This window comes from Palaemon carinicauda, chromosome 31 (genome assembly GCF_036898095.1).
Source record: "Palaemon carinicauda isolate YSFRI2023 chromosome 31, ASM3689809v2, whole genome shotgun sequence".
Taxonomy (NCBI): domain Eukaryota; kingdom Metazoa; phylum Arthropoda; class Malacostraca; order Decapoda; family Palaemonidae; genus Palaemon; species Palaemon carinicauda.
In genome coordinates this window covers 66,479,178-66,506,493 of record NC_090755.1, presented here as the reverse complement: position 1 = coordinate 66,506,493, position 27,316 = coordinate 66,479,178, and the positions used below count along the sequence as shown (strand labels likewise).

General features: G+C 44.1%; 1 protein-coding gene across 4 annotated transcripts; it reads right to left on the bottom strand.

Moving 5' to 3' along the window:
* Positions 1-180: 180 nt before the first annotated feature.
* Positions 181-26,955, bottom strand: LOC137624495 (serine/arginine-rich splicing factor 7-like). 4 transcript variants are annotated; one of them, XM_068355296.1, is made up of 5 exons: positions 26,864-26,955; positions 23,751-23,966; positions 7,756-7,932; positions 1,504-1,752; positions 181-591 (listed from the first exon to the last, which is right to left on the bottom strand). In XM_068355296.1, the coding sequence occupies exons 2-5, from the start codon at positions 23,945-23,947 to the stop codon at positions 525-527; spliced, it is 690 nt and encodes a 229-aa protein (XP_068211397.1). In that variant the 5' UTR covers positions 23,948-23,966; positions 26,864-26,955; the 3' UTR covers positions 181-524. The 4 variants fall into 4 exon arrangements, 2 of the variants coding, with proteins under 2 accessions (XP_068211397.1, XP_068211398.1); XM_068355297.1 differs by having other exon boundaries at positions 7,777-7,932; XR_011040743.1 differs by lacking the exon at positions 181-591 and adding an exon at positions 2,376-2,680 and having other exon boundaries at positions 1,613-1,752.
* Positions 26,956-27,316: the final 361 nt, after the last annotated feature.

Here is a 27,316-nt window from a genome sequence, read left to right as displayed (position 1 = left end):
TAATCATGACCATCTCAACTTCATAAGGCAGGAAATCATAAAAAATACAGGAACAAGATATAGATGACATTAATGAAATACTATAGACGGTTTCAAAGACGTTAAAATAGCTTGTTTTGTAAATTCCACGGCAAACGCATTGCTGAATACAATACTTAAAAGGAGAATAAATCAATAAAGAAAGTGCAATGTCCGATTTTATTTTAGTCAATACACTGCTATTGAAAATGGCTGGAATGTGACCAATAAAACACATCAAAGAACATTGAACAGATCAATCCTTAATACATTCTACAACCACTCAAAATCTAGCAGTCAAGAGTAGTCTTGTCTAAAACTATACTCTAAAGACAACTGAATACCATATAACTTGCTACCCTCTGGAGGGGCATTTCTAGTTTCCGTACTGTATCAATAAGTACTGTCAAGAAATAAATTCAATCTACATCACAAATGAAGTTTCGTTAACCTAGAACATGCAAGGTACAAAAGAGGGCAGCTCATCAACAGAATGCATGAGATCTTCAGTCATCATTCATCTCTTCCTTTGGGCTGCCGTTCATGGCCGGTGACCTGGATCTGCTTCGGTCGCTGCAATTAGGGGGGAGAAAGTGAGTTACAATGCAAAACGGCGAATATACGCTTAAAACAAAAATATTTCCCACCCTCAGTATAGATTTCAGTATGTCAATGTGTGCAGCTGCTATTCTTACATTTTATACCAGCAAGTTTCAATGCATATGCTGAACAAATTATCATTAATAAATATCTTTTACATGACAAGGTAAGCTGGCAAAGCAGACTGCTACTAGCTTATGGACCCCAAATAGAATATATATACACATACTATGCATGGAGATACTTGTCAAACTGCTCAACAGTAAATTTTTCAATTTTTGAGAAGCTATCAATTCAATAATTGTACATAATTAGGATCATAATTTGTCAATTTGGGCATGAAAAGGATATCTTATGGAATACTCTATTATACTTTAGTGTGGTACTAAGCTCCATATACAAAAAGGTAAGACTTAGAATTTACTGTATGAACTGTAGTTCTAGGGGGAATAGAATTTCGTTTTGGAAAATCTGAAAGCAAGAAGCTTTATACAACATGCATAATGAGCTAATTGAACAATGTCATTAATCAACATATAGACAGAATAAGGAAAATTCTTAAACTAGTCATTTAAGACAGAATGATGATTACCTCAACTATGCAATTCAAAATCCACTGCAATTAAATGGGCATTTCATAGGATTATACTACAGCATATATAAGTCAAGATACTGTATAAGAATCAATTCTGAAGTGTATACTAAAACATATAAAATAGGCAGTAGGCAGGTTACTAAATTATTGGAAACTTTAATTATGAAAAAGACAAGACATTTAAAAAATATTACTAAAAAATTAAGAAAGAAAAGGAACCACAGTCACAAGAAAAGCAGAAGAAAAAGCTCTTCCAATGTAGTAACTAGCAAAACCTCAACCACACTTACCCTTTTTCATCATGTGATCGAGAACGGTCACGATCTCTCGACTGTGAACGTGATCTGGAACCTCCTCTAGAACGGCTGCGATCTCTAGATCGGGAGCGCGATCTGGATCTATCTCTGGAACGGCTCCTGTCCCTTGATCTGGAATGATCCCTGGTCCTACTCCTGGACCTGTCACGGGAACGCGATCTTGAACGGGTGTAAGACCTTCTGCGCCTGGGAGAACGACTTCTACTTCGGGACCTCGAGTACCTATGCACAAAGAACTGTTAGAATAAAGGAAAGACGGTAACTGACAAATTAGTGCAAATCCAATTCCCTGAGTATGGAGGATGCCAGTCTGGGTTTAAGTCCCAATCCCTCTCATGATCCTACATGTAAGGGGGTCTGCCATGCACGAAAATAGGGCCTGGATTTTTGGGGAGGAGAACCGCTTCAGATGAACCTGGCGTGTATAGGCATGACAAGCGCGTTTTCAGTTGCATCCCACTCGTTATGGTCTCTCCTTGCACAGTATCTGCTTTTCTAATTTAATAAATGCCAATATTCTAAACAGCTTTTCAAATTTAAAAAATTCCAATATTTTAAACAGATTTTCAAATTTAATAAATTCTAATATTTTTTAGTTTTCTTAAAACCAATCTTACTGTTGATAAAGATTTTTTCTTTTCTGTTAAATAAGCATACTAACATAAAGAGACCATAAATCAGATTTGCACAGACACTTGAATGGATATTGTCATTCATCAATTACTTACATGAACTGCCTCTGGCTGAAATGATATAAATAAAAAGTAAAGGGGACTAGGAAACTCAGTGAGTAATCTACCTAAATTAAAATAACGATCAATTAAATTTTACATCATTAAGCTTACTGTGCCTCTGTCTAGAGTCATGTATCTCAGAAGGTTGTCTGAAGGTCTGACGTTCGACCACGTAGGTAGGTAGGGTCATGTAACTGCGGTGTTTAACCTGCGCTGAACGCTCATGTAACTGCGATGTTCAAGTAGAGCACGATAGAGTTCTACGCTGAATGACTGGCAGGCAGTAAGCTTTACAAATGAGGCCATGAAGTTCAAGGAGTGTGGCCAGAAGGAATTCAAGATGGAGTGCGATGATCTCAATTGACAGAGCGACGATCTTACTACTCGTTTGGGAATGGGGATCGCTGCCGTTTTGCCTACAAAATATGAGTGTGTTTAATAGCAATTCCTTCTCCTTGATAATTACAACCCCCTTATCTTTTACTTTTCTTTTTTTTAATAGTAGACCACACAAGGCCACAAGACAGGGCTAAGGCAGATTAAGCATCATGAGAAAGGAACTCCTTAGATTGGAAATAAATAAAATAAAAAATGAAATAAAAGAGGAAAGAACCTCCCATTGGAACCTAAGCATGGGTTTATACCAGTGTTTTTCAACCTTTCTGTGCCGATGGCCCATTTTTGGCATTCCTACGTACCCTTCTAAATTGTGTAAAAAACATAATTCTATTAAAGTTTTTAGAACACTTATTAGTTTTACATTATCCTTTACAGAACTATTCATTTAGAGCACTTCATTAGTTTACATTTTCATTACTAGAAGAAAATGTTGCCTATGTTCACTGTTAATAACTCAATGTTGTAATCAAAACTCAAGGACATGTATTCACTTATGAAATTAAACACTTTCAAGTATTTGCGTAATCAAATTTTATGGATTGTAAAAAATACTCTTTCACTTAAAAAAAAAATAAGCACTGGTCTACATTTAACAGTATTTTAAATAAATTTTGGACATTGAAATAAAAACAAATTCTACTCTTTTACTCATGAAATTAAGCACCGGTGTGCATTTATAGTAAATAAAATTTGTCTATCTGTATTGTAATAAAAACTAAATTTACACTTGTACACAATTATAGAAAGAAAAATATTAGTACTTTATTGTTGGCATATAAAATACTGCATAGATTTGGCAGCTAAGTGTGAAGGTTGTGGTTGCTTTATAACTGCAAGTTTATCAATTTGTGGGAAAGTTGTAGATGATGCACATAAAGTATATCATGCTCCATCTCCAAGTGATTTCCTGTTTTTGCTTTCATTTCTAATAAGGCAGAAAACCCGGACACAGGTAGGTAGAAGCAAAAGGTAGAAGGGCTTCTAGCTCAAGATACCCAACTCTTAGGATATGATACACTTGCTTGTGACCAGAATTCATGTATAGAATTTTTTTTTTCTTTTTTTTTTTTAAATTCCTTGATACTTGAATCAAACTTCATTTCAAGAAATTCATCTTGGTCAGACTCGGGAATAATATCTGGTTCTGCATTAAAAGTGTTTCTCACAAATGACATCTATTTCTTCAAGATTAGGAAGTACCCGGAAAATTCTTGGCACAAATTATGAAAGTGACTGATTATTTCCTTTTGAAGGCAAGATTGTTTTTTCTTTTCTTCCTTCAGCCACTTCAAAAAGTTTCTCAAAACATGGTAAAATTACCAGAGCTAACTTTCCTAAATCAGTTCTTCATCTTGGTCATAAAAACACGCAATGTGTCATTCCCCCGAAGCTTTAGATTGAGTTTGTTAAGCTGGTCAAATTTGTCAGCTAAATAGGCTAAATGTGGTTTCCAAAGTGGATCAATAAAAAAAATAGCCCCCTTATCTTGTATATACACAAACATCTTTAACTCTTCTTTAAGTTCAAAAACACTGTTCAGGACATTGCCCTTGGATAGCCATCAAACTTCAGCGTAGAAAAGTAGAAATGGATGCTTGGAATCTAACTCTTTGCACAAATGTTTGAAAAGACGAGTGTTTACAGACATATATTTTACTTAATTGACCATCTTTATAGATGGCTTGGAGTTGCATAGGGAGGCTTCTAGTTGCATATGCCTGTCGGTGGATTATGCAAAGTCGCTGTAACCTCAGGAGCAATCTTTTTAACTGTAGACACAAAACCCAATTTTGAGCCTATCATGGCAGGTACCCCGTCAGTACACACTGCACACGCATTCTTGCAAGATAGCCCTACCTCAATGAAATGGTTTGTTACCTCTTTCATTATATGTTCACCTTTGGTGGTAGTTTCAAGTGGCTGACCAAAATAATTCCTCTTTAAATGTTCCTTCATGAGTGTATCTGGTATATACAATAAGTTGTGAATAAGATGAAACATCAGTGGACTCATCTATTTGTAGAGCAAATTAGCCAGCGTCTTTTATCTTCTGATTACTGTTCTTTTATATCAATAGACATTTCTTCAAGGCGTCTTGATACTGTATTGTCAGAGTGATATTAGCCGAATTTTTTCGTATCCCCCCAAAAAACAAGGTTTTATAAGAGTTTTGCCCCTGGTATGAGGTTTTTTCATTTTAGCTATTTCCAGCGATACCTCATATGAAGCTTTGAGTACATTCCTTCTTTGCACCTGAAATGTTCCACTTATCCACTTTCATTCGTTTCAAGTTACATTCACGGCGTTTGAAAAAATTCACGTCCATTTCCCGATCCGTACACAGTACTTCCTACCTTCCAAGTAACTGTCAAGATCACCAATAGATTTCAAGTCATCAAGAAGTGTAATGTGTACCACTGTGTCAAAAGCTGCACTAAGGTCCAACAAAATGAGAACACTACGTTTATCCAAGTCTATCAACGCAAGCAAATCATTTACAACTGTACATAAAGCAGTTTCTCTCGAGTAAAATGGTCTGTAGGCAGATTGTTTGTCCGGTATTGAATTAACCATATCCAGGTGACACCCTTGTTATTCCAAAAGTACATTTTCAATCACCTTTGACAAGAAGGACAGGTTCGACACAGGTTTATACGAACTTGAACTTTGTGGGTCAAGGGTACCCTTCACAATGGGTTTCATGATAGCCAACTTTTCATTCTCCGGAAACTCATTATTTTCAAAGCTCAAGATAACAATTGTCATGAACACTCGGAAAAGGTCGTCAATCTTATCACTATATATCAGAAGCAGGCAATGGGTCTAACCCACAATAGGTTTACCTCCCTCGCTTCATAATTTTATTCACCTTAGACAAGTCAATATTTCGGAAACCAAGTAATCAACACTTTGGGACCCTAACATCCATGTGTGGTGACTCTTTCCTTTCCCAAGAATCCCTCAAATAAATTCTTTATCTTATTATAAAAGAAATTTAAGAAGTTATTTGCAAGCACTGATAACCTTGGTTTCTTTTTGTTACCAGTTGAATTGTCCAGTATACGATATAGTTTATTCATATCTGTTTTCGGCTCCTTCACTTTTCTAGAATAGAACTCATGTTTTCTCTTCACTATAAGCCGTTTTTCTTCTCTTCTCGCCTCCTGGCACACTCTCCTTTCCTCGTCAGTTCGTAGTTTACCGTCATGTCTCTTCTTTTTTTTTTTTTTGACTCTTTGATACCTCTGCATTGAACAATGGAACATGGTCTTTAACTAGTATTTCTTCTTCATACACTGGACATTCCCAATCATATTTTTTTCAGTACTTGATTATACAATAATGACAGTTCACACAATTTTTCATCTCGCCTCTCCCATGGACACTAATCATCATCTACCTTTCCAAAGCCCCTGTAATCTTTTCAATGAATAAAATACGATCGAAGTGTTCCTTCACTCTGAAATTAATCTTTTTCCTTAAAGCTTTTTCTATTGTAAAAGGTATGTCATGTAGACCAGCACATATATAAGAGAAATAGTGCATACTTCCTTCACCATAACATCATAAAGAAGATCTTGCCATGTATTACAAAGGATCAAATCCAGTGCGTGTCCTGTAGTACATATCTGTTTTTGACGCTGTTAATAGTTTATATAGGACATATCTGTTTTGATGCTGTTACTGTTTTTAGAATGATATATTGTTAATTTATTCTCATCATTTATTCATTTCCTTATCTCTTTCCTCACTGGGCTATTTTTCCCTATTGGAGCCCTTGGGCTTATAGCATATTGCTTTTCCAACTAAGGTTGTAGCTTGCCTAGTACAGTAATAACAATAATACAAGTTGCTCCATTCACTTTGTTCACATAGCCAAGACTGTGCAAGTCCATCTGTTTAACAGTTTCTCTCTCTCTCTCTCTTTCATTTTCTGTGCATGTCAGTAGAAGCTATTGAATATGCCTTTTGCAACGTCATTGTTTTATTAAAAATTGTTCCTTTTTTATAGCTCTATAAAAAAATTCTTACACAATTTTCTTCGTAATTGCATGTGCCCTTATGAATAATAACAATTAAAGGCTATAGAGATGACTGTTTTTCAGCAATTCGTTATCGCCAACGTATAATATAGATATTTTTACCATACACACACACACACTACAAATCTTCGTCAACTTTCGCATATAGTTACGATACCTTATATAAATCTATTCTCAAAATCCAATATACCAACAGAATTGAAATTATAAGTACTTTTCACACATATATATATATATATATATATATATATATATATATATATATATATATATATATATACTTCCATTATTTGTTATCATACCTACAGTACTGTATTTTACTGTATCAGCAGTAACAGCTCGGATTTGAGTAGCGATCCCGCAAAAGAAATCTTCAACTTGTGCTAATATTTACAATATCTTATATAAACCATTCTTTAAAAATTACCGAGCTACTGTACAGCATTTAAAAAACTTTTCCTCATCGCTTGCAACAACGATCAGTTTGTTTATATTGCAAAATATCAACACCCCACCCAAATGTAAACAAAAGAGCCCCTCGTACCAAGTACTCATTGGATCATTCCTAAAAACGAATCCATGACATGCGTGCGGTTAACAAAAGACAAATTACCTTGACTATGCTGAGGAGATCTACTGGTCAACTTGCCTCAGCAAGTCAGAATGAGCCATCAGAGAAGTCGAGCGAACTCACGGCCCGAACTGGTATTGGATGTGTACCAAACTTATACCTAACAGTCATAACTTTTCTCTAGTACTATGTGGAATCCGAATCCTCTCTCATTTTGTGCTTCTTTATTTCTAGATTTTTCATTTTTAAATATTATTCTGAAGATGCTCGTGTCATGGCCCCCTCAGAACCCGCCATGGCCCACAGGTTGAAAACCACTGGTTTATACTGACCATACTAACCACTCTACCACCAACCCTTCCATCTAGCCCTTAAAAAGTTTGCTTACTGACCAAAGCTCAGGACTTTTAGGATTCGTGCAATAACCACCAGATGCAGAATCACGATTCTTATTCTAGAACAAAACACAATACGCTACCTGGAGTAACGTCGGCTGTACCTATAGCAATCCCTGGCATAGTGCCCTCTTTCACCACATTCATAGCATCTGTCCTCTGGATGGAATGGGCGACCTCTACGAGGTGGAGGACCTCTAAACCGGCCTCTGCTTTTTCCAGTGGATAGTTCTACGCGCACCCTGCGTCCACATATTGTTCTGGAAAAAAAAGAAAGAAATCAGATCTTTATCAACCACAGGAACTAAAACAAAATTCCTTACCATATTTAGAACATGATAACAGCCATTAAACACTTAAGAACATATTCCTATTTTACCCCACATCCCGTTATGCTCACCGGCACAACTAAATTACTCAGCACATCAAGACTTTCAAGGAGACATTTAGGATTTATGAACGTTTGGAAAGTAAGACACATTTAAAAAGGCTATTTTACAGAAAAGGTAGTGTCACAATTGGGGAGAAAAAAAAAAAAAAAAAAAAAAAAAAAAAAAAAAAAAAAAAAAAAAAAAAAAAAAAAAAAAAAAAAAGACCCAGTGTTCACAAAGGATAAATTAAGTGATTGATTAGTGATAGTGAACGCTGTTCAAGAGAGAACTCGACGTTTTACCAGATAAGCTCCTGGAGTGACAGTATCCTTCACAGCAGAAACCCGTACTTCTCTATGGCCAATCTAACACTAGCCAGGCCTCTCTTCAATGGTACTGTATAATGAAAGTTAATTCCTCCATTCTTTTTTTTATTGTGCACTATCAAATATAAATTTCTGATATTAAGAGTTATACTTTGTTCACCAATTCCATTACAATCATTTAAAAATGAGTTATACTTTCTTCACTAATTCCATTACAACCATTTAAGAATGTGTGTATTTATGGAGTTGAAGTGTATCAAGTACACTAAATACTCTTTATTCCTTATATGAAAAATGACAAATTCGAAGATAATTTGTATTTTTCCTAACCATACAAACCTTAGCTATTTACAAAGGGTTATTACTTTTAGCGTAGCTGAAATGGCGAGCCATTAGAATTTAACGAGGGTGTATTACCCCCGCGCTAGTTAGCGGGGGGGTAGGGGAGTGGTAGCTAGCTACCCCTCCTCCCCCTCACACACAGGTGAATACTCACTTTCACTTAGAGGTAGGACTTGTCTTGGGGGACAGGGCTGGCGGGCAAATATGTGTAAATAGCTAAGGTTTGTATGGTTAGGAAAAATACAAATTATCTTCGAATTTGTCATTTGTTCCGTAACCGAAATACAAACCACGCTATTTACAAAGGGTGACTTATCCCTTAGGAAGGGTGGAAAGTCCCCAGCCATACTGGCTTTGGCTTTACCCGGGGACTCAGAATCCGAGTGAGTCGCACTCGAGAAAAGGAGTCCCTGCACCTCACAAGTTCCTTGCACCGCAAGGAACCATGTGGCCTACGTAAGCTTGTGTGTGAAGGAAGAAGTGTGACCCGTCCTAGGCAGTTGACCTGGAGTTCCAGAAGGAACTCTGGGTTAGGACGTTCCCAATACCACCTCGTCAGGGTATGGGGGACGCGACAGTATTGACTCAATACTCGGAACACAAGGAAGCATGGTTTTCCTGCAGAGGTTCGAGGTCAGCTATGCAGAGACCAGGATGCTGCTTCCCCGTACAGGGGATGATGAAGAAAGAAGTAAGGGCCAGACATACTTCTTTCGTTCATGCAGACTAAAACCTGATAACAATGCCCTCAACCTTCTGCTACCTGTCCAAAAAGGAGCCTGAGGTTAGACCAGCTGTTGTGTAGCCACCACAGAGCGATAGAAAACGTATCGAGACTCCTGTGGGTCACGCCCTGCAGGAAGCGGGCTGCGAAGGTCATCAGACGCTTCCAGACTCCAGCTTGTAGCACCTGCGTCACAGAGTAGTATTACTCGAAGGCGAGGGACGTTGCGATGTATCCAACATCGTGCTGTAGGGCGACGTGACGGGGGAGGGTCTGAAGACAGGTCGAGATGAATGTCCTTGAGTCCGGGCTGAAGAGGTATACTGGTGACTCTCCCCCCATGTCCTCCTTGTGTTCCCAAATCGGCTGCAACTGAGGCCAAACTGCAGCTGTTCCCAGCGCTAACCTCTCGATTCCTGTACTGGCAAGAAAGAGGTCTTGGGACATCAGACACAGAATGGAGACTCAAAATCTTGAATGAATCGGACCGAAGGGTCGGGACCCTCAGATTCTGAGTCTAGCCAACAACTCAGGAGCGAGCCTGAATGTTGCCTTCCCCTCTTCCTTAGAAAGGGGGGGGAGTAGTAAGAGACCAAGAAGATTGCTTACACACTGGCCGTGGCCAGAGTGAGCAGAAGACCCAAGGCGGAATACAATCCGAGGCCTGTCATAAAAGGGTCTTGAGAAGATCTCTTAAAGGACTAAAAGTCCGAGCCATGCTCCAAGTTGGAGGTCTTCCTCCGACTAGGGCAGGGACGATCGTAGCTTCGCATGAGCGAGGATAGATCCAGCGGGCAGGAAAAAGTTATTCCTTTAAGCCTGAAGGTCAGGGAAAGGCTGAGCGACAGGCTTCATTGCCAAGAGCGGAAAGGAGTTTCCTCCCGCCGAAAGGCAATAAGACCGTTATTGCTGGAGAAGAGGCCTCACGGGAAGAGGTATATCTCCCACGGCACCAACCACCTTAGACTCTTCACTTTGCCTGGGAGACCCCTGTGGATGACTATCGCAGATGACGCGACCTCCGTACCGCGACTGTAGCGGGTTGTCTCTTCTAGAGGAGGAAGTGTAGTGTCTCCAGGCATGAAGCCGAAGCGACGTCCCGGTTCGGGAGAGATGTCGCAGTGTGGTTGCTTGAGTAGTCTGCGCCGTGGGAGAAGCTCTCCCGGGAGTTCCGTCAGGGGAAGCAGAGGGTCCAGAAACCGTTCTGCGCATAGTCCCAGTGGAGCTCTCCCATTGAAAGGTTGACAGACAACCTGGTTTTGTTGAGACCCATTGTCCGCAGACAAAAAGGAGGGAAGACGCAGGCGTCGAAGTTGTCCCACCATCACCGGAATGCATCTTGCCAGAGTCTCGGGGTCTGAGACTGGGGGGAAAACTAGCGGAAGCTTGAGGTTCCAAGCTGTCGCGATCAGGTCCCCCAGACCAGCACTTGCTGGTTACCCAAGGTCAAAGACCCTTAGGTACACTCTCTCTATGAGGCTCTGCTTCGGATAGTCTGAGAGAAACATTCCCCTGCCTGGAATGAGAGAGCCGATGGTGGAATTGAGAGAATCTCAATCATCCCGGTATCTCTACTGCAAGATGTGAAGGTGTGAAAATGCGTCCCCTGCTGGTTAGCATGAAGTCAACACGCAACGGGGCGACTTGGCAGGAGCGGTAGGATCTGAAGAGGGGCCAGACTAAGGCCCTTAAGCCTGCCTGAATGATGGAGAGGTATCCTTCAGGTCTTGACCATAGGCCTGGACCGGAACATGCCCCCCCCCCTTTCCTTTGACGAGTCCGAGAACCGCATCAAGAATGTGGGGAAAGGACGAGAATATCCACTACCATCAAGAGGCTCCATAGGTCAACACCCATTGCAGGTTTAATAGTTCCGCTGGTCCCATAGGGCCAGGGAGTCCGGTTAAACATTGCCTGAAGCCACCGGAACTTGGATCGCCCCACATGGAACTTATCCTGAGGCGACCGTTCGGACTATAAACGGGTCAATGAGGAAAGAAGAACTAGGAAACGTTCCAAGGTAGGGCTGAAAACTCTGCTTGACTGAGAACAGGTACTGCGACTCTCCTCAGTCTTGCCACAGTCAACCGAAAGGAAGGCTCGGAGGATGTGGTAACAGAATCTGGCGTCCCCAGGTGGTCACCCATCCAAGTACCGACGTTGCTTAACCTCGCTGGACGGACGAGAAGCGGGGTTTCCAACGTGGTAAGGCGGTTGACTCAATATCATGGCCAGATACTCCAGATGTTGAGGCAGAGGAAGAGAAGGCTCCAAGCAAAATACCATGAGCCCACACTCATGGTCAGCATTCGGAAGCTTTTCCCGGCGCTGAAGAAGGTCGAAACCCGAGCCTACCGGAGTTGACCAGCCCTCCAAACAGCAGAGGAGGCGGAAGTCTGCACCTGAGCGGCCAAGAGGAAGGCAGGGAGAGTTCTCTGGGGAAACAAACCTGCTATGCCACGGCGGGATAGCCACACTGCATCATAAGCAGGAATACTTGCAGTTTAGGCTGAATTCGACGAGCACCCTGGAAGATGGATGGAATGGAAACTGAAAGTACCCGTCCTTCCGATCCAGGGTTAAAGGAGTCCTGTCGCCTCGTTACCAGTCTGATCGATTCTGCTGGTCTACGCTGGCCAAAGTTTGTTCGACAAACTTGATCAGGGCTGAGAGGTCGACTATGGACATCCCCTCTCAGATCCTTCCTTACAAGAAAGGATCGACTGAGGGGGCCGGGGGTGAAGCCGTCGATGATCCTAAGGAAGACCTTCGCCTAAGGTATGGATCATTCTGCCCAACCGGGCAACTCTGCTGATGCTATGGCATAGAGGTTCAGAGACACTGAATTCGCTGACAGAGACGGCAGGCGCGATATCCTTGGCTACTCACAGAGATTGTGCGGGAATGGGCATCGGGAAGCTGTCATTCGGATGAGTAACCTTAAGCATCCTCCCAGCGAAAAAACCTGCAATCCTAGAGTTCGTGAACTCCTTTTAGGACTATGCCCCCCCGGGGGAGTCTCCCGTGCCATCTGTTCCTGACAGGAGGAAACTGCAATTGGACACCTTGTCCCAGTTGTCGTAGCCGATAACTTAGGCCGACGTGGTTGAAAGAAAAGGGAGCTGGAGCCCTGCAGAGTCTGGAAGAAAGCGCCTTGGAGGAGTGAAACCGGAAGTCGATTTACTCCGCACAGCAGATGTTTAAGTCTCTGTCCTTGGGCAAAGACAAAACTCTTCTCAAGGATGGAAGGGTGTCTGAGGTCGTTGACCTCCACAGATGAGACACCCGAAGGAAGCCTTCAGTCAGTGCGTCCAGATGGTACATCATCGAGCTTGTCCGCAAGTAGATACTTAACGACGAAAGGCCAAGGTGCCTGAGCTCGAGAGGAGGAAAGTACCCTTGATCTTCCTGTAGCTTCCTTGAACCAAACCTCGGGCCGTAACCGAGGAGGGAAAGAACCTGGTAAGCTCCCAGAGGAAGAGGTAAGCAGTCACCCCTTGTCCGATGGAGAAATCTTCAACGGAAAGCCCCCCCGCCAAAAATCCTTCCAGGGCGGGAGAAGGAGAGAGTACTCGTGCAGGAGAGGGGACCCTCGAGACCGACCTCTTGGGAACCAACTTCGCCCTGGGGGAAGTCACCACGAAGTCCACTCCTCTCTTTCTCTTCAGCGTAGGAGAGACAGCCGCTGGTTTGTTACCCTGGCCGGTGAGTGCTGGTTTCATAACCCTCATTAACGCCCGTGCCAGCGGATCAAACCATGTCTGCTGCTCCAAGGACACAGAGTCCGAAATCCTCGCTAAGGTGAAAGGGATCGGGCGATCCTTTGGAGAGGACACGACGGTTCCTGCCTGAAAAGAAGGTGGGAAGAATGCTGTACTGACCTGTCTTCGTCCTGCACTACCAACCTGTGCTTGGATGGAGGTGATCCCGAGTGCCGCCTAGGAGCACGCGTCCCTGCTGCTACCACCGGCTGTGGAATTCGCCGCGAACTATGGTCGCGCGAGGGCGAACGGTCGCGCAAAGGCGAATGGTCGCGCGGGCGCGCAGGCGAGTGGTCGCGCGGGCGCGCAGGCGAGCGGTCGCGCGGGCGCGCGGGCGAGCAGGCGAGCGATCGCGCGGGCGCGCAGGCGAGCGATCGCGCGGGCGCGCAGGCGAGCGATCGCGCGGGCGCGCAGGCGAATGGGCGTGACGGCGAGGGATCGTGCTGCCGCGTAGGTGAAGAAGATCGATGGCGGTAAGCGATGGCGAGCAGCATGTGTAGGTGAATGATCGCGTGATAGGGTGCGATGGTGATCAGCATCCGCAAGAGGGCGAGCGTTCAGGGTTGTGCGATGAGGAGCAGCATGCGTAAGCGGGCAATCGTGCAGGGTTGTGCGATGGCGAGCAGCATGCGCAGGTGAATGATCGCGTGAAAGGGTGCGATGGTGATCAGCATCTGCAGGAGGGCGATCGTTCAGGGTTGTGCGATGAGGAGCAGCATGCGTAAGCGGGCAATCGTTCAGGGTTGTGCGATGGCGAGCAGCATGCGCAGGTGAATGATCGCGTGAAAGGGTGCGATGGTGATCAGCATCTGCAGGAGGGCGATCGTTCAGGGTTGTGCGATGAGGAGCAGCATGCGTAAGCGGGCAATCGTTCAGGGTTGTGCGATGGCGAGCAGCATGCGCAGGTGAATGATCGCGTGAAAGGGTGCGATGGTGATCAGCATCCGCAAGAGGGCGATCGTTCAGGGTTGTGCGATGAGGAGCAGCATGCGTAAGCGGGCAATCGTTCAGGGTTGTGCGATGGCGATCAGCATCCGCAGTTGAGGGTCGCGCGATGGCGATCAGCATCCGCAGTTGAGGGTCGCGCGATGGCGATCAGCATCCGCAGTTGAGGGTCGCGCGATGGCGATCAGCATCTGCAGTTGAGGGTCGCGCGATGGCGATCAGCATCCGCAGTTGAGGGTCGCGCGATGGCGATCAGCATCCGCAGTTGAGGGTCGCGCGATGGCGATCAGCATCTGCAGTTGAGGGTCGCGCGATGGCGATCAGCATCCGCAGTTGAGCTAGTAGCTGGCGAACCATGTTCCTTCAGAAGTGTTGGAGAACGTTGGCGTGCCAGCTGTAACACACGTGGGCGATCCGGAGATCGCTGGCGAGCTGATGATCGCTGACGAGCTGACGATCGCTGGCGAGCTGATGATCGCTGACGAGCTGATGATCGCTGACGAGCTGATGATCGCTGACGAGCAGAAGGCTACGCGTGGAAGCCTGCGCAAAGAAGAGTCCTTGACCCCGACCTGAACCGAAGTTCTAGATCGCGAGGGCGAACGTGGGCGCACAGGGCACGTAACAGGAACCGCAGGGAAGATCATCTTGAAAGCGCTGACGAACAGGAGAGCGCTGACGAACAGAAGGGCGCGCAGGGAAACCCTGACACGCAAGGGAAGAACCCCCGTGGGGGCAACCCTTTGCCCCGAAGGGAACGTTGTCCGCCGGGAGACTGATGTCCGTCGGAAGACCGCTGTCCGTCGGGAAGACCGTTGTCCGTCGGGAAGACCGTTGCCCGTCGGGAGACGAGATTAGACTGCTGTCCATCTGCACCAAGACGGAAGATCGAGAAAAAGAAGTTGTAGGCTGCAAACGGAGATTCAAAAAGGCGCCTCAAGCACCCTTATAGGGAGATGAGAGGCCCTTACGACGAGGCGGACGGAGGGCCTTACGGCGAGGGAGGCCAACAGCAACAGCAACAGAAGAAACCTCCGAAGAGGAGTCTCTATGAGTGTACTCTCTCGCGAACGACAGAGAAACACTTCGTGGAAGAGACTGGTCAGCCAGTGACCTAAAAGGGGCAATCCTCCGAAGAGGAGCCCCTGCAGTTGCCCAGCCCCTTGAGCGAAACTGCAGGTGCGACCGCTCAGCACCAAGAGCATAGTCGCACGAAAAAAAGGCAAGAGAAGAACCCCCCAAAAGAGGAAAAGCTCAAGCCTGGACAGGAAAAAACTTCCCTCGGAAGGAAAGTTATCCGCCCAAGGAGGCAAGCCTCCTGACTGTTCTAAAATGAACTGGAGAGCTGTCCGTCGACACGGGAGTACTACCAGTAGAAGGAGACACGCCCCTGACGACAATACAAGGGGGGAGGCAGCAACAGCCGAATCCCCAGGACTCAACCAGACAGCTCACACCGTTGCTATATTACAGAAACGAACTAGATCGGTAACTGTAAAAAAATAAAACAAATAATATTAGTACACATTCATTCCCCCGGGAAGGCTCCGAAGAGGAATCCCGAGGAAAAGGAACAAGAATTACACAACAGGCACGTGCCCTCACAACCACTTACACTCGCGGAAGGAGAGCTGTAACCAAAACAGAATTATAACAATTATAATTATGTAACTATGTAATTATGTAATTTAAAAAAAAGAATGAACACTAAAGAAAAAAAAACGAAAACCCCGAAAGGAATCGTTCTACAAGCTGAAAAATTAACAACTACAATTAGATTCATAAACTAATTGAGACAAAATGTACGGCGTAGCAACCCCACCCACACGGGAAGGAAGCTACAAGGGCGTAGTAAAACATAGTAAAAGGGTGAACGACCTCAAGAGAGAGAGAGAGAGAAAGACCGAAGTCAAACTCGATCGCAACCCATAAAATTAGGCCGTGGTGGCCTAACTGCCGAGGCCTCCACGTAGATATCGTACACTACACACACACATCTGAAAAGGAAACTTACTTATTTCTATACTCAAATATATATACAAACATGAAAACATGTTTACATATATATTGAGTAAAAGAAAAGTAAGCGATTAAGTAAAGACAAAACAGACAATGGCTGCCAAGCGAGGACCAAGACAGAGACGTCTGTCACAGTCCGAGCCAAAAGTGAAAGTGAGTATTCACCTGTGTGTGAGGGGGAGGAGGGGTAGCTAGCTACCACTCCCCTACCCCCCCGCTAACTAGCGCGGGGGTAATACACCCTCGTTAAATTCTAATGGCTCGCCATTTCAGCTACGCTAAAAGTAATAACCCTTTGTAAATAGCGTGGTTTGTATTTCGGTTACGGAACAAATGTTATTTTTATTAGTAAAATAAATTTTTGAATATACTTACCCGATAATCATGTAGCTGTCAACTCCGTTGCCCGACAGAATTCTACGGGAGGGATACGCCAGCTATCACAATACTAGAAGGGGGTGTACTCACCAGCGCCACCTGTGGCCAGGTACTACAGTACTTCTTGTTGACACCTCCTCAATTTTTCCTCGGTCCACTGGTTCTCTATGGGGAGGAAGGGAGGGTCAATTAAATCATGATTATCGGGTAAGTATATTCAAAAATTTATTTTACTAATAAAAATAACATTTTTCAATATTAAACTTACCCGATAATCATGTAGCTGATTCACACCCAGGGGGGTGGGTGAAAACCAGTGTACAAGATTAAAGGATAGCTAAGTATCCCGTATTTCATATAATCAGTTATCTCAAAATAACAATGAAATAATAAGTACCTGGTAAGGAAGTCGACTTGAACCGTTACTCTGCCTTTTTTTAAGTTCGTCTTCCTTACTGAGCGCAGCGTTCCTCTTAGGAGGCTGAATCAACTCAAAGGTGCTAAAGTATATAGGGCTGCAACCCCTACTAAAGGACCTCTACACAACCTCTAACCCAGGCGCTTCTCAAGAATGAATTGACCACCCGCCAAATCAAAAGGATGCGGAAGGCTTCTTAGCCTACCGTAACAACCATAAAAACAACAATAAAAGCATTCAAGAGAAAGGTTAAAAAAGGTTATGGGATTAAGGGAATGTAGTGGCTGAGCCCTCACCTACTACTGCACTCGCTGCTACGAATGGTCCCAGGGTGTAGCAGTTCTCGTAAAGAGACTGGACATCTTTAAGATAAAATGATGCAAACACTGACTTGCTCCTCCAATAGGTTGCATCCATTATGCTCTGCAGAGAACGGTTTTTATTAAAGGCCATCGAAGTAGCTACGGCTCTCACTTCGTGGGTCCTTACCTTCAGCAAAGCAAGGTCTTCCTCCTTTAAGTGAGAATGGGCTTCTCTAATCAGAAGCCTTATATAATACGAAACCCCGTTCTTGGACATGGGCCTCGAAGGGTTCTTGATTGCACACCATAAGGCTTCTGATTGTCCTCGAATAGGTTTTGACCTATTAAGATAAAATTTCAGAGCTCTGACAGGGCAAAGAACTCTTTCTAGCTCGTTACCTACCATGTTGGAGAGGCTAGGTATCTCAAACGATCTAGGCCAAGGACGTGAAGGAAGTTCATTCTTAGCTAAGAATCCAAGCTGTAAAGAACATGTTGCAGATTCGGATGTGAACCCAATGTTCTTGCTGAAGGCATGAACCTCACTGACTCTCTTAGCTGTTGCAAGGCAGACGAGAAAAAGAGTCTTGAGGGTAAGGTCCTTGAAGGAAGCTGACTGGAGAGGTTCGAACCTAGGTGACATAAGGAACCTTAAGACTACGTCTAGATTCCAGCCTGGAGTGGGTAGACAACGTTCTTTAGTAGTCTCAAAAGACTTAAGGATGTCTTGAAGGTCCTTGTTGGAAGAAAGGTCCAAACCTCTGTGGCGGAGAACTGAAGTCAACATACTCCTGTACCCTTTAATCGTAGGAGCTGAAAGGGATCTCTCATTCCTAAGATGTAATAGGAAGTCAGCTATTTGGGTCACAGAGGTATTGGTAGAGGAAACTGCATTGGCTCTACACCAGCTCCGGAAGACTTCCCACTTGGATTGGTAGACTCTACGAGTGGATACCCTCCTTGCTCTGGCAATCGCACTGGCTGCCTCCTTCGAAAAGCCTCTAGCTCTAGCGAATCTTTCGACAGTCTGAAGGCAGTCAGCCGAAGAGCGTGGAGGTTTGGGTGCAACCTGTCTACGTGAGGTTGACGTAGAAGGTCCACTCTTAGAGGGAGAGTCCTGGGGACGTCGACCAGCCATTGTAGTACCTCTGTGAACCATTCTCTTGCAGGCCAAAGGGGAGCAACCAGCGTCAGCCGTGTCCCTTCGTGCGAGATGAACTTCTGAAGGACTTTGTTTATGATCTTGAACGGTGGGAAAGCGTAAAGGTCGAGATGGGACCAGTTCAGCAGAAAAGCATCCACATGAACTGCTGCTGGGTCTGGAACTGGGGAACAGTACAAAGGAAGTCTCTTGGTCATGGAGGTGGCAAACAGATCTATTGTCGGCTGACCCCACAAGGTCCAAAGTCTGTTGCACACGCTCTTGTGGAGGGTCCATTCCGTGGGGATGACCTGATCCCTTCTGCTTAGGCGATCTGCTGAGACGTTCATGTTGCCCTGAATGAACCTCGTAACTAGGGTGAGGTTTAGACCTCTTGACCAAATGAGGAGGTCCCTTGCTATCTCGTATAGGCTCCTCGAATGGGTCCCTCCTTGCTTGGAGATGTAAGCCAAGGCTGTGGTGTTGTCGGAGTTCACCTCCACCACCTTGCCTAGCAGGAGGGACTTGAAGTTCAATAGGGCTAAATGAACTGCTAGTAGCTCCTTGCAGTTGATGTGGAGCGTTTCCTGTTCCTCGTTCCACGTTCCCGAGCACTCCCGTCCGTTCAAGGTCGCGCCCCAGCCCGAGTCCGATGCATCCGAGAAGAGATGAAGATTGGGGGTCTGAATCGCCAACGATAGGCCCTCCCTGAGAAGGAGATTGGTCTTCCACCACAAGAGAGTGGTCTTCATCTCTTCGGTGACTGGGATAGAGACTGCTTCGAGAGTCAAACCCTTGTCCCAATGAGCTGCAAGATGGAATTGAAGAGGGCGGAGGTGGAGTCTCCCTAGCTCGACGAACAGGGCCAACGATGAAAGGGTCCCTGTGAGACTCATCCACTGTCTCACCGAGCAACTGCTCCTCTTCAGCATGCTCAGGATGCAATCTAGGGCTTGGCTTATCCTTGGGGCCGATGGAAAAGCCCGAAAATCCTGACTCCGAATCTCCATTCCCAGGTACACAATGGATTGGGAGGGAATGAGCTGGGACTTTTCTAGATTGACTAACAGACCCAGTTCTTTGATCAAGTCTAAAGTCCAGTTGAGACTCTCCAGACAGCGACGACTCGTGGAGGCTCTCAACAGCCAGTCGTCTAAGTAAAGGGAGGCTCTGATGTCCGATAAGTGGAGGAATTTTGCTATATTCCTCATCAGATGCGTAAACACCATAGGAGCTGTGCTTAGGCCAAAACACAGGGCTTGGAATTGGTAGACAACCTTTCCAAAAACGAATCTCAGGAAAGGTTGGGAGTCTGGATGAATAGGAACGTGAAAGTAAGCATCTTTCAGGTCCAACGAGACCATCCAGTCCTCCTGCCTGACCGCTGCTAGGACCGACTTCGTCGTCTCCATCGTGAACGTCTGCTTGGTGACATAAGCATTGAGCGCGCTGACGTCCAGCACCGGTCTCCAACCTCCTGTCTTCTTGGCCACCAGAAAGAGACGGTTGTAGAAGCCCGGGGATTGATGGTCCCGGACTATAACCACTGCCTTCTTCTGTAACAGGAGCGACACCTCCTGGTGCAACGCTAGCCTCTTGTCCTTTTCTTTGTAGTTGGGAGAGAGGTTGATGGGAGATGTGGTCAGAGGGGGTTTGCGGCAGAATGGTATCCTGTAACCCTCCCTCAGCCAACTGACAGACTGGGCGTCTGCACCTCTCTTTTCCCAGGCTTGCCAGAAGATCTTGAGTCTGGCGCCTACTGCTGTCTGGAGAGGAGGAGAGTCAGTTTTTGCCTTTAGAAGCCTTGGAACCTTTCCTAGACTTGCTCCTGGAAGATTCTGGACGGGAGCTTCCACGGCTGGGGGCTCTACCACGAAAGGGCGGAATAAACCTCGTAGCAGGAGTATCAGCCACTGGGGTGCGATAAGTCCTGGGGACTGAGGTAGCAACCTTAGTCTTACGAGCCGATGAGGCCACAAGATCATGGGTGTCCTTTTGTATCAGGGCCGCAGACAAGTCCTTAACAAGCTCTTCAGGAAACAGGAACTTAGAGAGCGGAGCGAAAAGGAGTTGAGACCTTTGACAAGGTGTGATGCTGGAGGAAAGGAATGAACAAAGCTGCTCCCTTTTCTTAAGCACTCCTGACACAAACATCGAAGCAAGCTCGCCAGATCCATCCCTAATAGCCTTATCCATGCAGGACATTAAGAGCATGGCTGAGTCCTTGTCCGCAGGGGAGGTCTTCTTGCTAAGGGCCCCCAGGCACCAGTCTAGGAAATTGAACATCTCAAAGGCTCTAAATACACCCTTTAGGAAGTGATCTAGATCGGAGAAGGTCCAGCAAACCTTAGAGCGCCTCATTGCTGTTCTACGAGGAGAGTCTACCAAGCTTGAGAAGTCGGCCTGGGCAGAGGCAGGTACTCCCAAGCCTGGTTCCTCTCCTGTGGCATACCAAACGCCCGCTTTAGAAGTGAGCTTAGTCGGAGGAAACATAAAGGAAGTCTTTCCTAGTTGTTGCTTAGACTGCAACCACTCCCCTAAAATTCTTAACGCTCTCTTAGAGGACCTTGCAAAGACGAGCTTAGTATAAGATGACTTGGCTGGCTGCATGCCCAGCGAAAACTCAGATGGCGGAGAGCGGGGGGTAGCAGAGACAAAATGGTCTGGGTATACCTCTCTGAAAAGAGCCAAGACCTTACGAAAGTCAATAGGACGCGGAGAAGACTTGGATTCATCCACGTCTGATGAGGGGTCCAGGTGTGCAGCCTCATCATCAGAAACCTCATCACCAGAGTGTAGCGAAGTGAGAGGTAAGGTATGCTGAACAGCAGAATCTGCACGAGCTGGAGCAAAAACGCTTGTGGTTTCCTCCTCAAGTCTCTGTTGAGGGAACACCTGAGGCTCAGGCTGCAAAGGCTGGTCAAAAGCAGTAGCAGAAGGTAGGCGCATGGGTGGAGGAGGCTGAGTCCTGGCATGAGTGTCTTGCCTCAAGGGTTGCGCTTGCTGTAAGGTGAGCGGATGCGCAGTAGCAAGTTCCTGAGGAACGAGTTGAGGTTCCTGAGGTGTGAGCTGCGAGAGTTGGGGTAGAGGCTGCGCAGAACGCATAACTTGTCTCGCGAGTTGAGGTTCCTGAGGCGCAAGGCTAAGGTGTTGAGGCTCTCGCCTTGAGGAGGGTTGAGGTCGCTGCAGCGAGAGCTGAGGTGTCTGCCTCATGGATGGGAGAGGTTGTTGTACCTCAAGAGAGTGTTGCCTCACTGGTGGAACCGCAAGTGGAAGCGGAGGAAGTAAGGTATAAGCTTCCTGTTCCCATTGCTGAGGTTGCCTTAAGGAAGGCGGAGGTAGCTGCACACCACTGGAAACTGGTAACTCAGAACGTGGTAAGGTATCCTGAGGAGCCTCAACATCGTACGCCTGGCAGGCAGGACTGCGGTTAGGCGGAGCGATCGCAGGAGGAGGTGTAACCTTCTCAGCCTGACACTCACGCATCAAGACCGCAAGTTGTGACTGCATGGACTGCAGTAGAGTCAACTTGGGGTCGGCAGACACTAAGGTCTGCTGAGGCAAAGCCTTAACAGAAGAGATCTGTTGCGGCAGCACCTTACTCCTCTTAAGAGGAGTGCCTTCAACTGATGACTGCGGCGAGTCAGAGCTGATCCAATGACTGCAGCCAGGTTGTAGAGCTCTTGAGGTTTGGACTCTGCGTTTGAGAGGTCTTGAGACCTGAGTCCAACGTTTCCTCCCTGACAATTCTTCAGCAGACGAGTAAAAGACGGGCTCAATCGTCTGCGGGTGGGAGTGACGGTCTCTGGAAGACACGCCCGCAACCACCGAGGATACTTCTGTGCGCCGATCAAGGCCTGCCGAACCCTTTTGCCCTTCGACATTGCTTCTCCCCTGGGCTTGGGAGCTTGCAAGAGGTCCCGGACTGGGAGGACGACTGGCACGCACAGAAGTACCCTCACGCACCACGCTGACACTGACACTAGCACTTGGCACTGCACTGACACTAGCACTCGTCACAGCACTGGCACTATCACCACCCACTGCACTCTTGACCTTAAGTTCCTTGACTTCGGCCATAAGAGACTTATGATCACTAACCACCGACTCCACTTTGTCACCTAAAGCCTGAATGGCACGCAAAACAACAGACATATCAGGTTGAGGGCAAATAGTAGGTTCGGGGGTAGCCACTACAGGGGGAGGAAAAGGTAGGGGATCATGAGGTGAGGAAAAAAGTGAAGAGCGAGAAGAACTTCTCCTAACTCTCTCTCTCTCTAACTTGGTTGAATACTTAAGAAATCGGACAAAATCAAGTTCCGAAAGTCCGGCGCATTCCTCACATCGATCTTCCAACTGACAGGGTCTTTCCCTACAGTCAGAACAAGCGGTGTGAGGATCTACCGAGGCCTTCGGAATACGCCTATTACAAGACCTACATCGTCTATGGGGTGGGGCTTGTGAAATGTCAGACATCTTGAATCAAAGAGTTAGCCAAGTGGGGATTCCAAATCAAGCAAAAAGATCGTTAACCATTAATCAGAACTAAATAATAGCTATCTAAGCTAATATAGAAGTTTTCCAGTAAAGCGACAGCCGAAATCTGAGAGAAATACTTCACCAAAAGCCGTGAAAATACTCCAAGATCATAAGCGTATCCCAGAACGTCTTGCCGGAAGCACGACAGAGGAAAAATTGAGGAGGTGTCAACAAGAAGTACTGTAGTACCTGGCCACAGGTGGCGCTGGTGAGTACACCCCCTTCTAGTATTGTGATAGCTGGCGTATCCCTCCCGTAGAATTCTGTCGGGCAACGGAGTTGACAGCTACATGATTATCGGGTAAGTTTAATATTGAAAAATAGTTTTACAAAACGAGCACACTCCCGGAATGATTTTCTGTAAACCAAGGTATTATTGTACAAGTTTTGGAGATGGAACTAGAGAAAAAAACCGTTTCATTATGAAGTAATAAAGGCAGAAAGAGCAGAGAACAGGAATGTATTAAATTAAAATGCTAAAATGTGGGTGCAATCAGAGGCTGAAGAGGCACAACAAATACAAAGTTACTTTATCTATACAGTAGTTCATCACATGAGGTACTGTACCTCTACTGGGGAAATATATTCAACAATAGATAATGGGGAAATATATTCAACAATTGACAATCTATAGATGGAGATACTGAAATGTATATTAGAAAATTATTTTCTAAAATTTCTCATGTATATAATTGTAATCATTTGAATGTATGGTAACTGAAAGGCAGGTTATAATTTCTCCTTTTTTAATTAGTATCAAAATAAATTGTATTCCACATATTTCATTTTCAAATGCGAGTCTCAGGACTTACCTTCCATCTAGTCCTCTGACAGCATCTTCTGCATCTCTCACATCTTCAAATTCCACAAAGGCAAAGCCTGGTGGATTTCGGGCAACCCACACATTTCTTAAGGGGCCATAAAATGAAAAAGTTTCTTCCAACTCCTGTTTGGAAGCACCGGAACCCAAGTCTCCAACATAGACTTTGCAGTCTAATGCTGAAGGCATGTTTTTTTATTTATACACTCTGAAAAAGAAGAGAACAGAAAATGTTGAATATTGTTGATATTCGAGTTGGCAAAAAAAAAAAAAGAAAAAAAAAAGAAAAAAAAAAGATAGAAGATTGGAGAAGTATTAAGTTAAAAGCCCAAGATAGGGACAACTGGCAAAATCTAATAGAGGCCCTTTGCATCAATAGGTGTAGAGGAGGAGGAGATGATTTTTTTTTCCACTTACTCAAAATATAAAAGTAAATCTTCGTCGGCTGTTACGGCAAAACATTGCGTAAAAATCAAGAAAAAGATGTACACTCCCTTTTCATCAGACATAGCATTGTGATCTACTTGCTAAACCACATATTAAACTTTATAAATTACAGAGATCTGGTACACTATTATTATTATTACTATGTAAGTACAACCCTAGTCACCTTACTTATACCTCAGGCAGGTTTGATCATTGCATTCTTTAGTATTGCAGCTTCTAGAGAAATCTCAAGTGATATTTCAACTTGTGAGAAGATTAATGCTTAATAAAAAAAAAAATCAATATTTTTCACTAGGATAAATTCTCTAGGGACACTGCAGAACTTTGTAAGTAATTGTACAGTTAAGGGTTATTAGAGTATTTCTCCAGATTATGCAAACTATGTAAAGAAGGGCAGCTTGTGCTTTGACGTTCATACTAGGGCTCAGTCGGTCTGGTAGATTGCTACACAATCAGTGTAACACTAGCTCTATTGGCTTCAAGAAGCCCCTTCATAGGGTCAACACAGGATACTAAACGGACAATGATAAAGACAAGATGGACACGGTAGCAAGGGTGACGTCTGCCTCTTTTCCTTGTTAGTCCTCCATAAATGGGTTTCTTTCTCATACTCTTCCCCTCTTGAATGGGTAGCAAGCAGAGGAATATCATAGAGGGGCACACATTTCTTTGGAGATGCACAACTCACATTTGCAAGGGGGGAAGAAGCTTAAGAGGCTAGACCCCAGGATATTCGAATTCAGCAACTTTGAATTAAGAGTTGTATGTGGGAGAACATGTTTAACTTGCCATTCATGTGCATAGCTTAGGTTTGAGTTTGCACAAAAGTTCAAAATTGTTCGGACGATGAAATCCCTTGCAACTTTATTTAATCGCTGTATTTTGGTACATTGAAAATTCATATTTTTGTTTTACACTAAAGAAGTGCTTTTCTGGAGTTGCAAGATTAAAGTTAATTGGAAAGAATATGATGGAGTAAATAAAAATTTTTAACCCGCCATATCAAAGGTTCTCCCTAACTCAAGGATCATTCTCTCATTTGCCTATACTGACCTGTGATGTACAGTAGTTATTTGTTTATAATAGCATTTATGATAAAAAATACTAAAAACATACCACCATATTGAAGTTCTATAAATCCAACTATGCTGGTTGGTTGGAAGAGTCTACATCAATTAACCGAAGTTGACCTTCATTTCAACCGAAAACGAACAGAACATCTAACTTCAAGTACCTGAACTGGTTGTTGTTGTTGCGGTTGAAATGAAGGTGAAAACCGTTATAATACAGTAAAATAATACCCTCCTTTATTCTATAGAAAGAGGTCAGTTCTCTTCGAAAATGACACGTTCCTGTCGGAAATTAATAGTTTCAGAAATTTATATATATATATATATATATATATATATATATATATATATATATATATATATATCCAGAAAACTTTACCAAAAGTAATTTTTTCCTTGGGTTACATTACCCTGTAATACAGTATAATACCGAAAATAAATTTTGGGGTGAATGTATGATAGCGGCCTCCTGAATATATTATTATGGCTAACTTATAATACACTACAATGTAAGGGGGTTTGCAGGGGGGCCTTAGTCCCCCCCCCCATAATTAAAAACGACTTGTAGGTTAGGTTAGGGGGAAAAGTATAAGTTAGTTGAACTGGTCGCTGATATACAAAGGCTCCTAAATTTAACATAACGCGAAGGTTTATGCCCGTCTCAACCAACTACATATACACCAGGGTATTATTGTACTGTATTACAGGGTAATGTAACCTAAGGAAAAACTACTTTCTGACATGTGCATAACTTAGGTTTAGGGTCGCACCACAGTTCAGTATATTTGTTCAGATGCCGAAATCTCACTGCAAGATGTATTCATCGCTTGTCAGTAATTTATGAGAGGTGATACCTTAACATGGTGAAAGGGCTGTGTATCACCATGATCAGTAAAGCTTTACTAGTAGGGGCCACCCATACTTGGTTGGTTTGCTGTGAGCACTCGGACTAAAGTCTCCCCCATCACCAACCTCCTCTGGCCAGCAGTGATGAAACTGGCCAAACCACAGCCATGAATATGGACGTAGGAGGCCTATGTCCTACAGTGGACTAGAAACTAAAGCATTTGTTGTTAATTTAAATTGGAAAGAATATGATTGTTTAAACAAAAATGCAAGTCACATTATCCACTGAAGTTGTCGACATTTACTAATATTTCTCCATCACAAGGATCAGTTATCTTACATACTGACACACGACGTATCACAATTATTACTTTTCGTGCGAAGTAAAAATACACCAATATACAAGAAGTAAAATACCCAAAATCTTTCACCAATTATACTAAAGTTAGTTAACCATACATCAAAACTTCATCTAAAACATATATATACAGTAAATAAACTTTCACCAAAGCCGTGGCATAAAAACAAACAAACGTCAATGTTGCTGTCAGAATCTCCTTCCGTAATCAAGTAATCATTTCAACATAGCGGAATTTCGCAATATGGCGGCGAAAACCTTTACCAGACCAATAACAACACTAACACTTTCCTCCAAAGATTTTACCTCGGGCAACCTTAATACGTGTCAAACTATCATCCACTATACTGCAGCATTAATCTAAATAAATTACACAATAATTACCGGATAATGAGTTCCTTTTCTGGTTAAAAACTAATAAATTTTTATAGCACAACTTCCTCGTATACTATGAAACCCGAGCGTGACATACAATGCAGTTACGGCGGTTCTTTTTCATCAGTGTTATTTCATTGTTATTATTTGTGAAATAAATTAAGGGCGAGTGTTAGAATATAATTTGTAGTAATTTATTACAGTAATCATTCAAATTCAGACTATTTTCGTTAACAAATGTGCATTGAGCGGGAAAATTTCACGTTTCATTTATGGAATTTTTATTACGTAATCTCACGAAATAGATGTTTATGGAAAAGCAAATTTCCTCAACAAGAAAAAAATCGTAATTAACTCTTAAAGAATATTTTATTGAAAGTAAAACAATAAATTTTGATAGAGAAGAATGAAATTTTATAAAATGAACAGAGATAAAATGAAGAATTTAATAAAAATAATTCT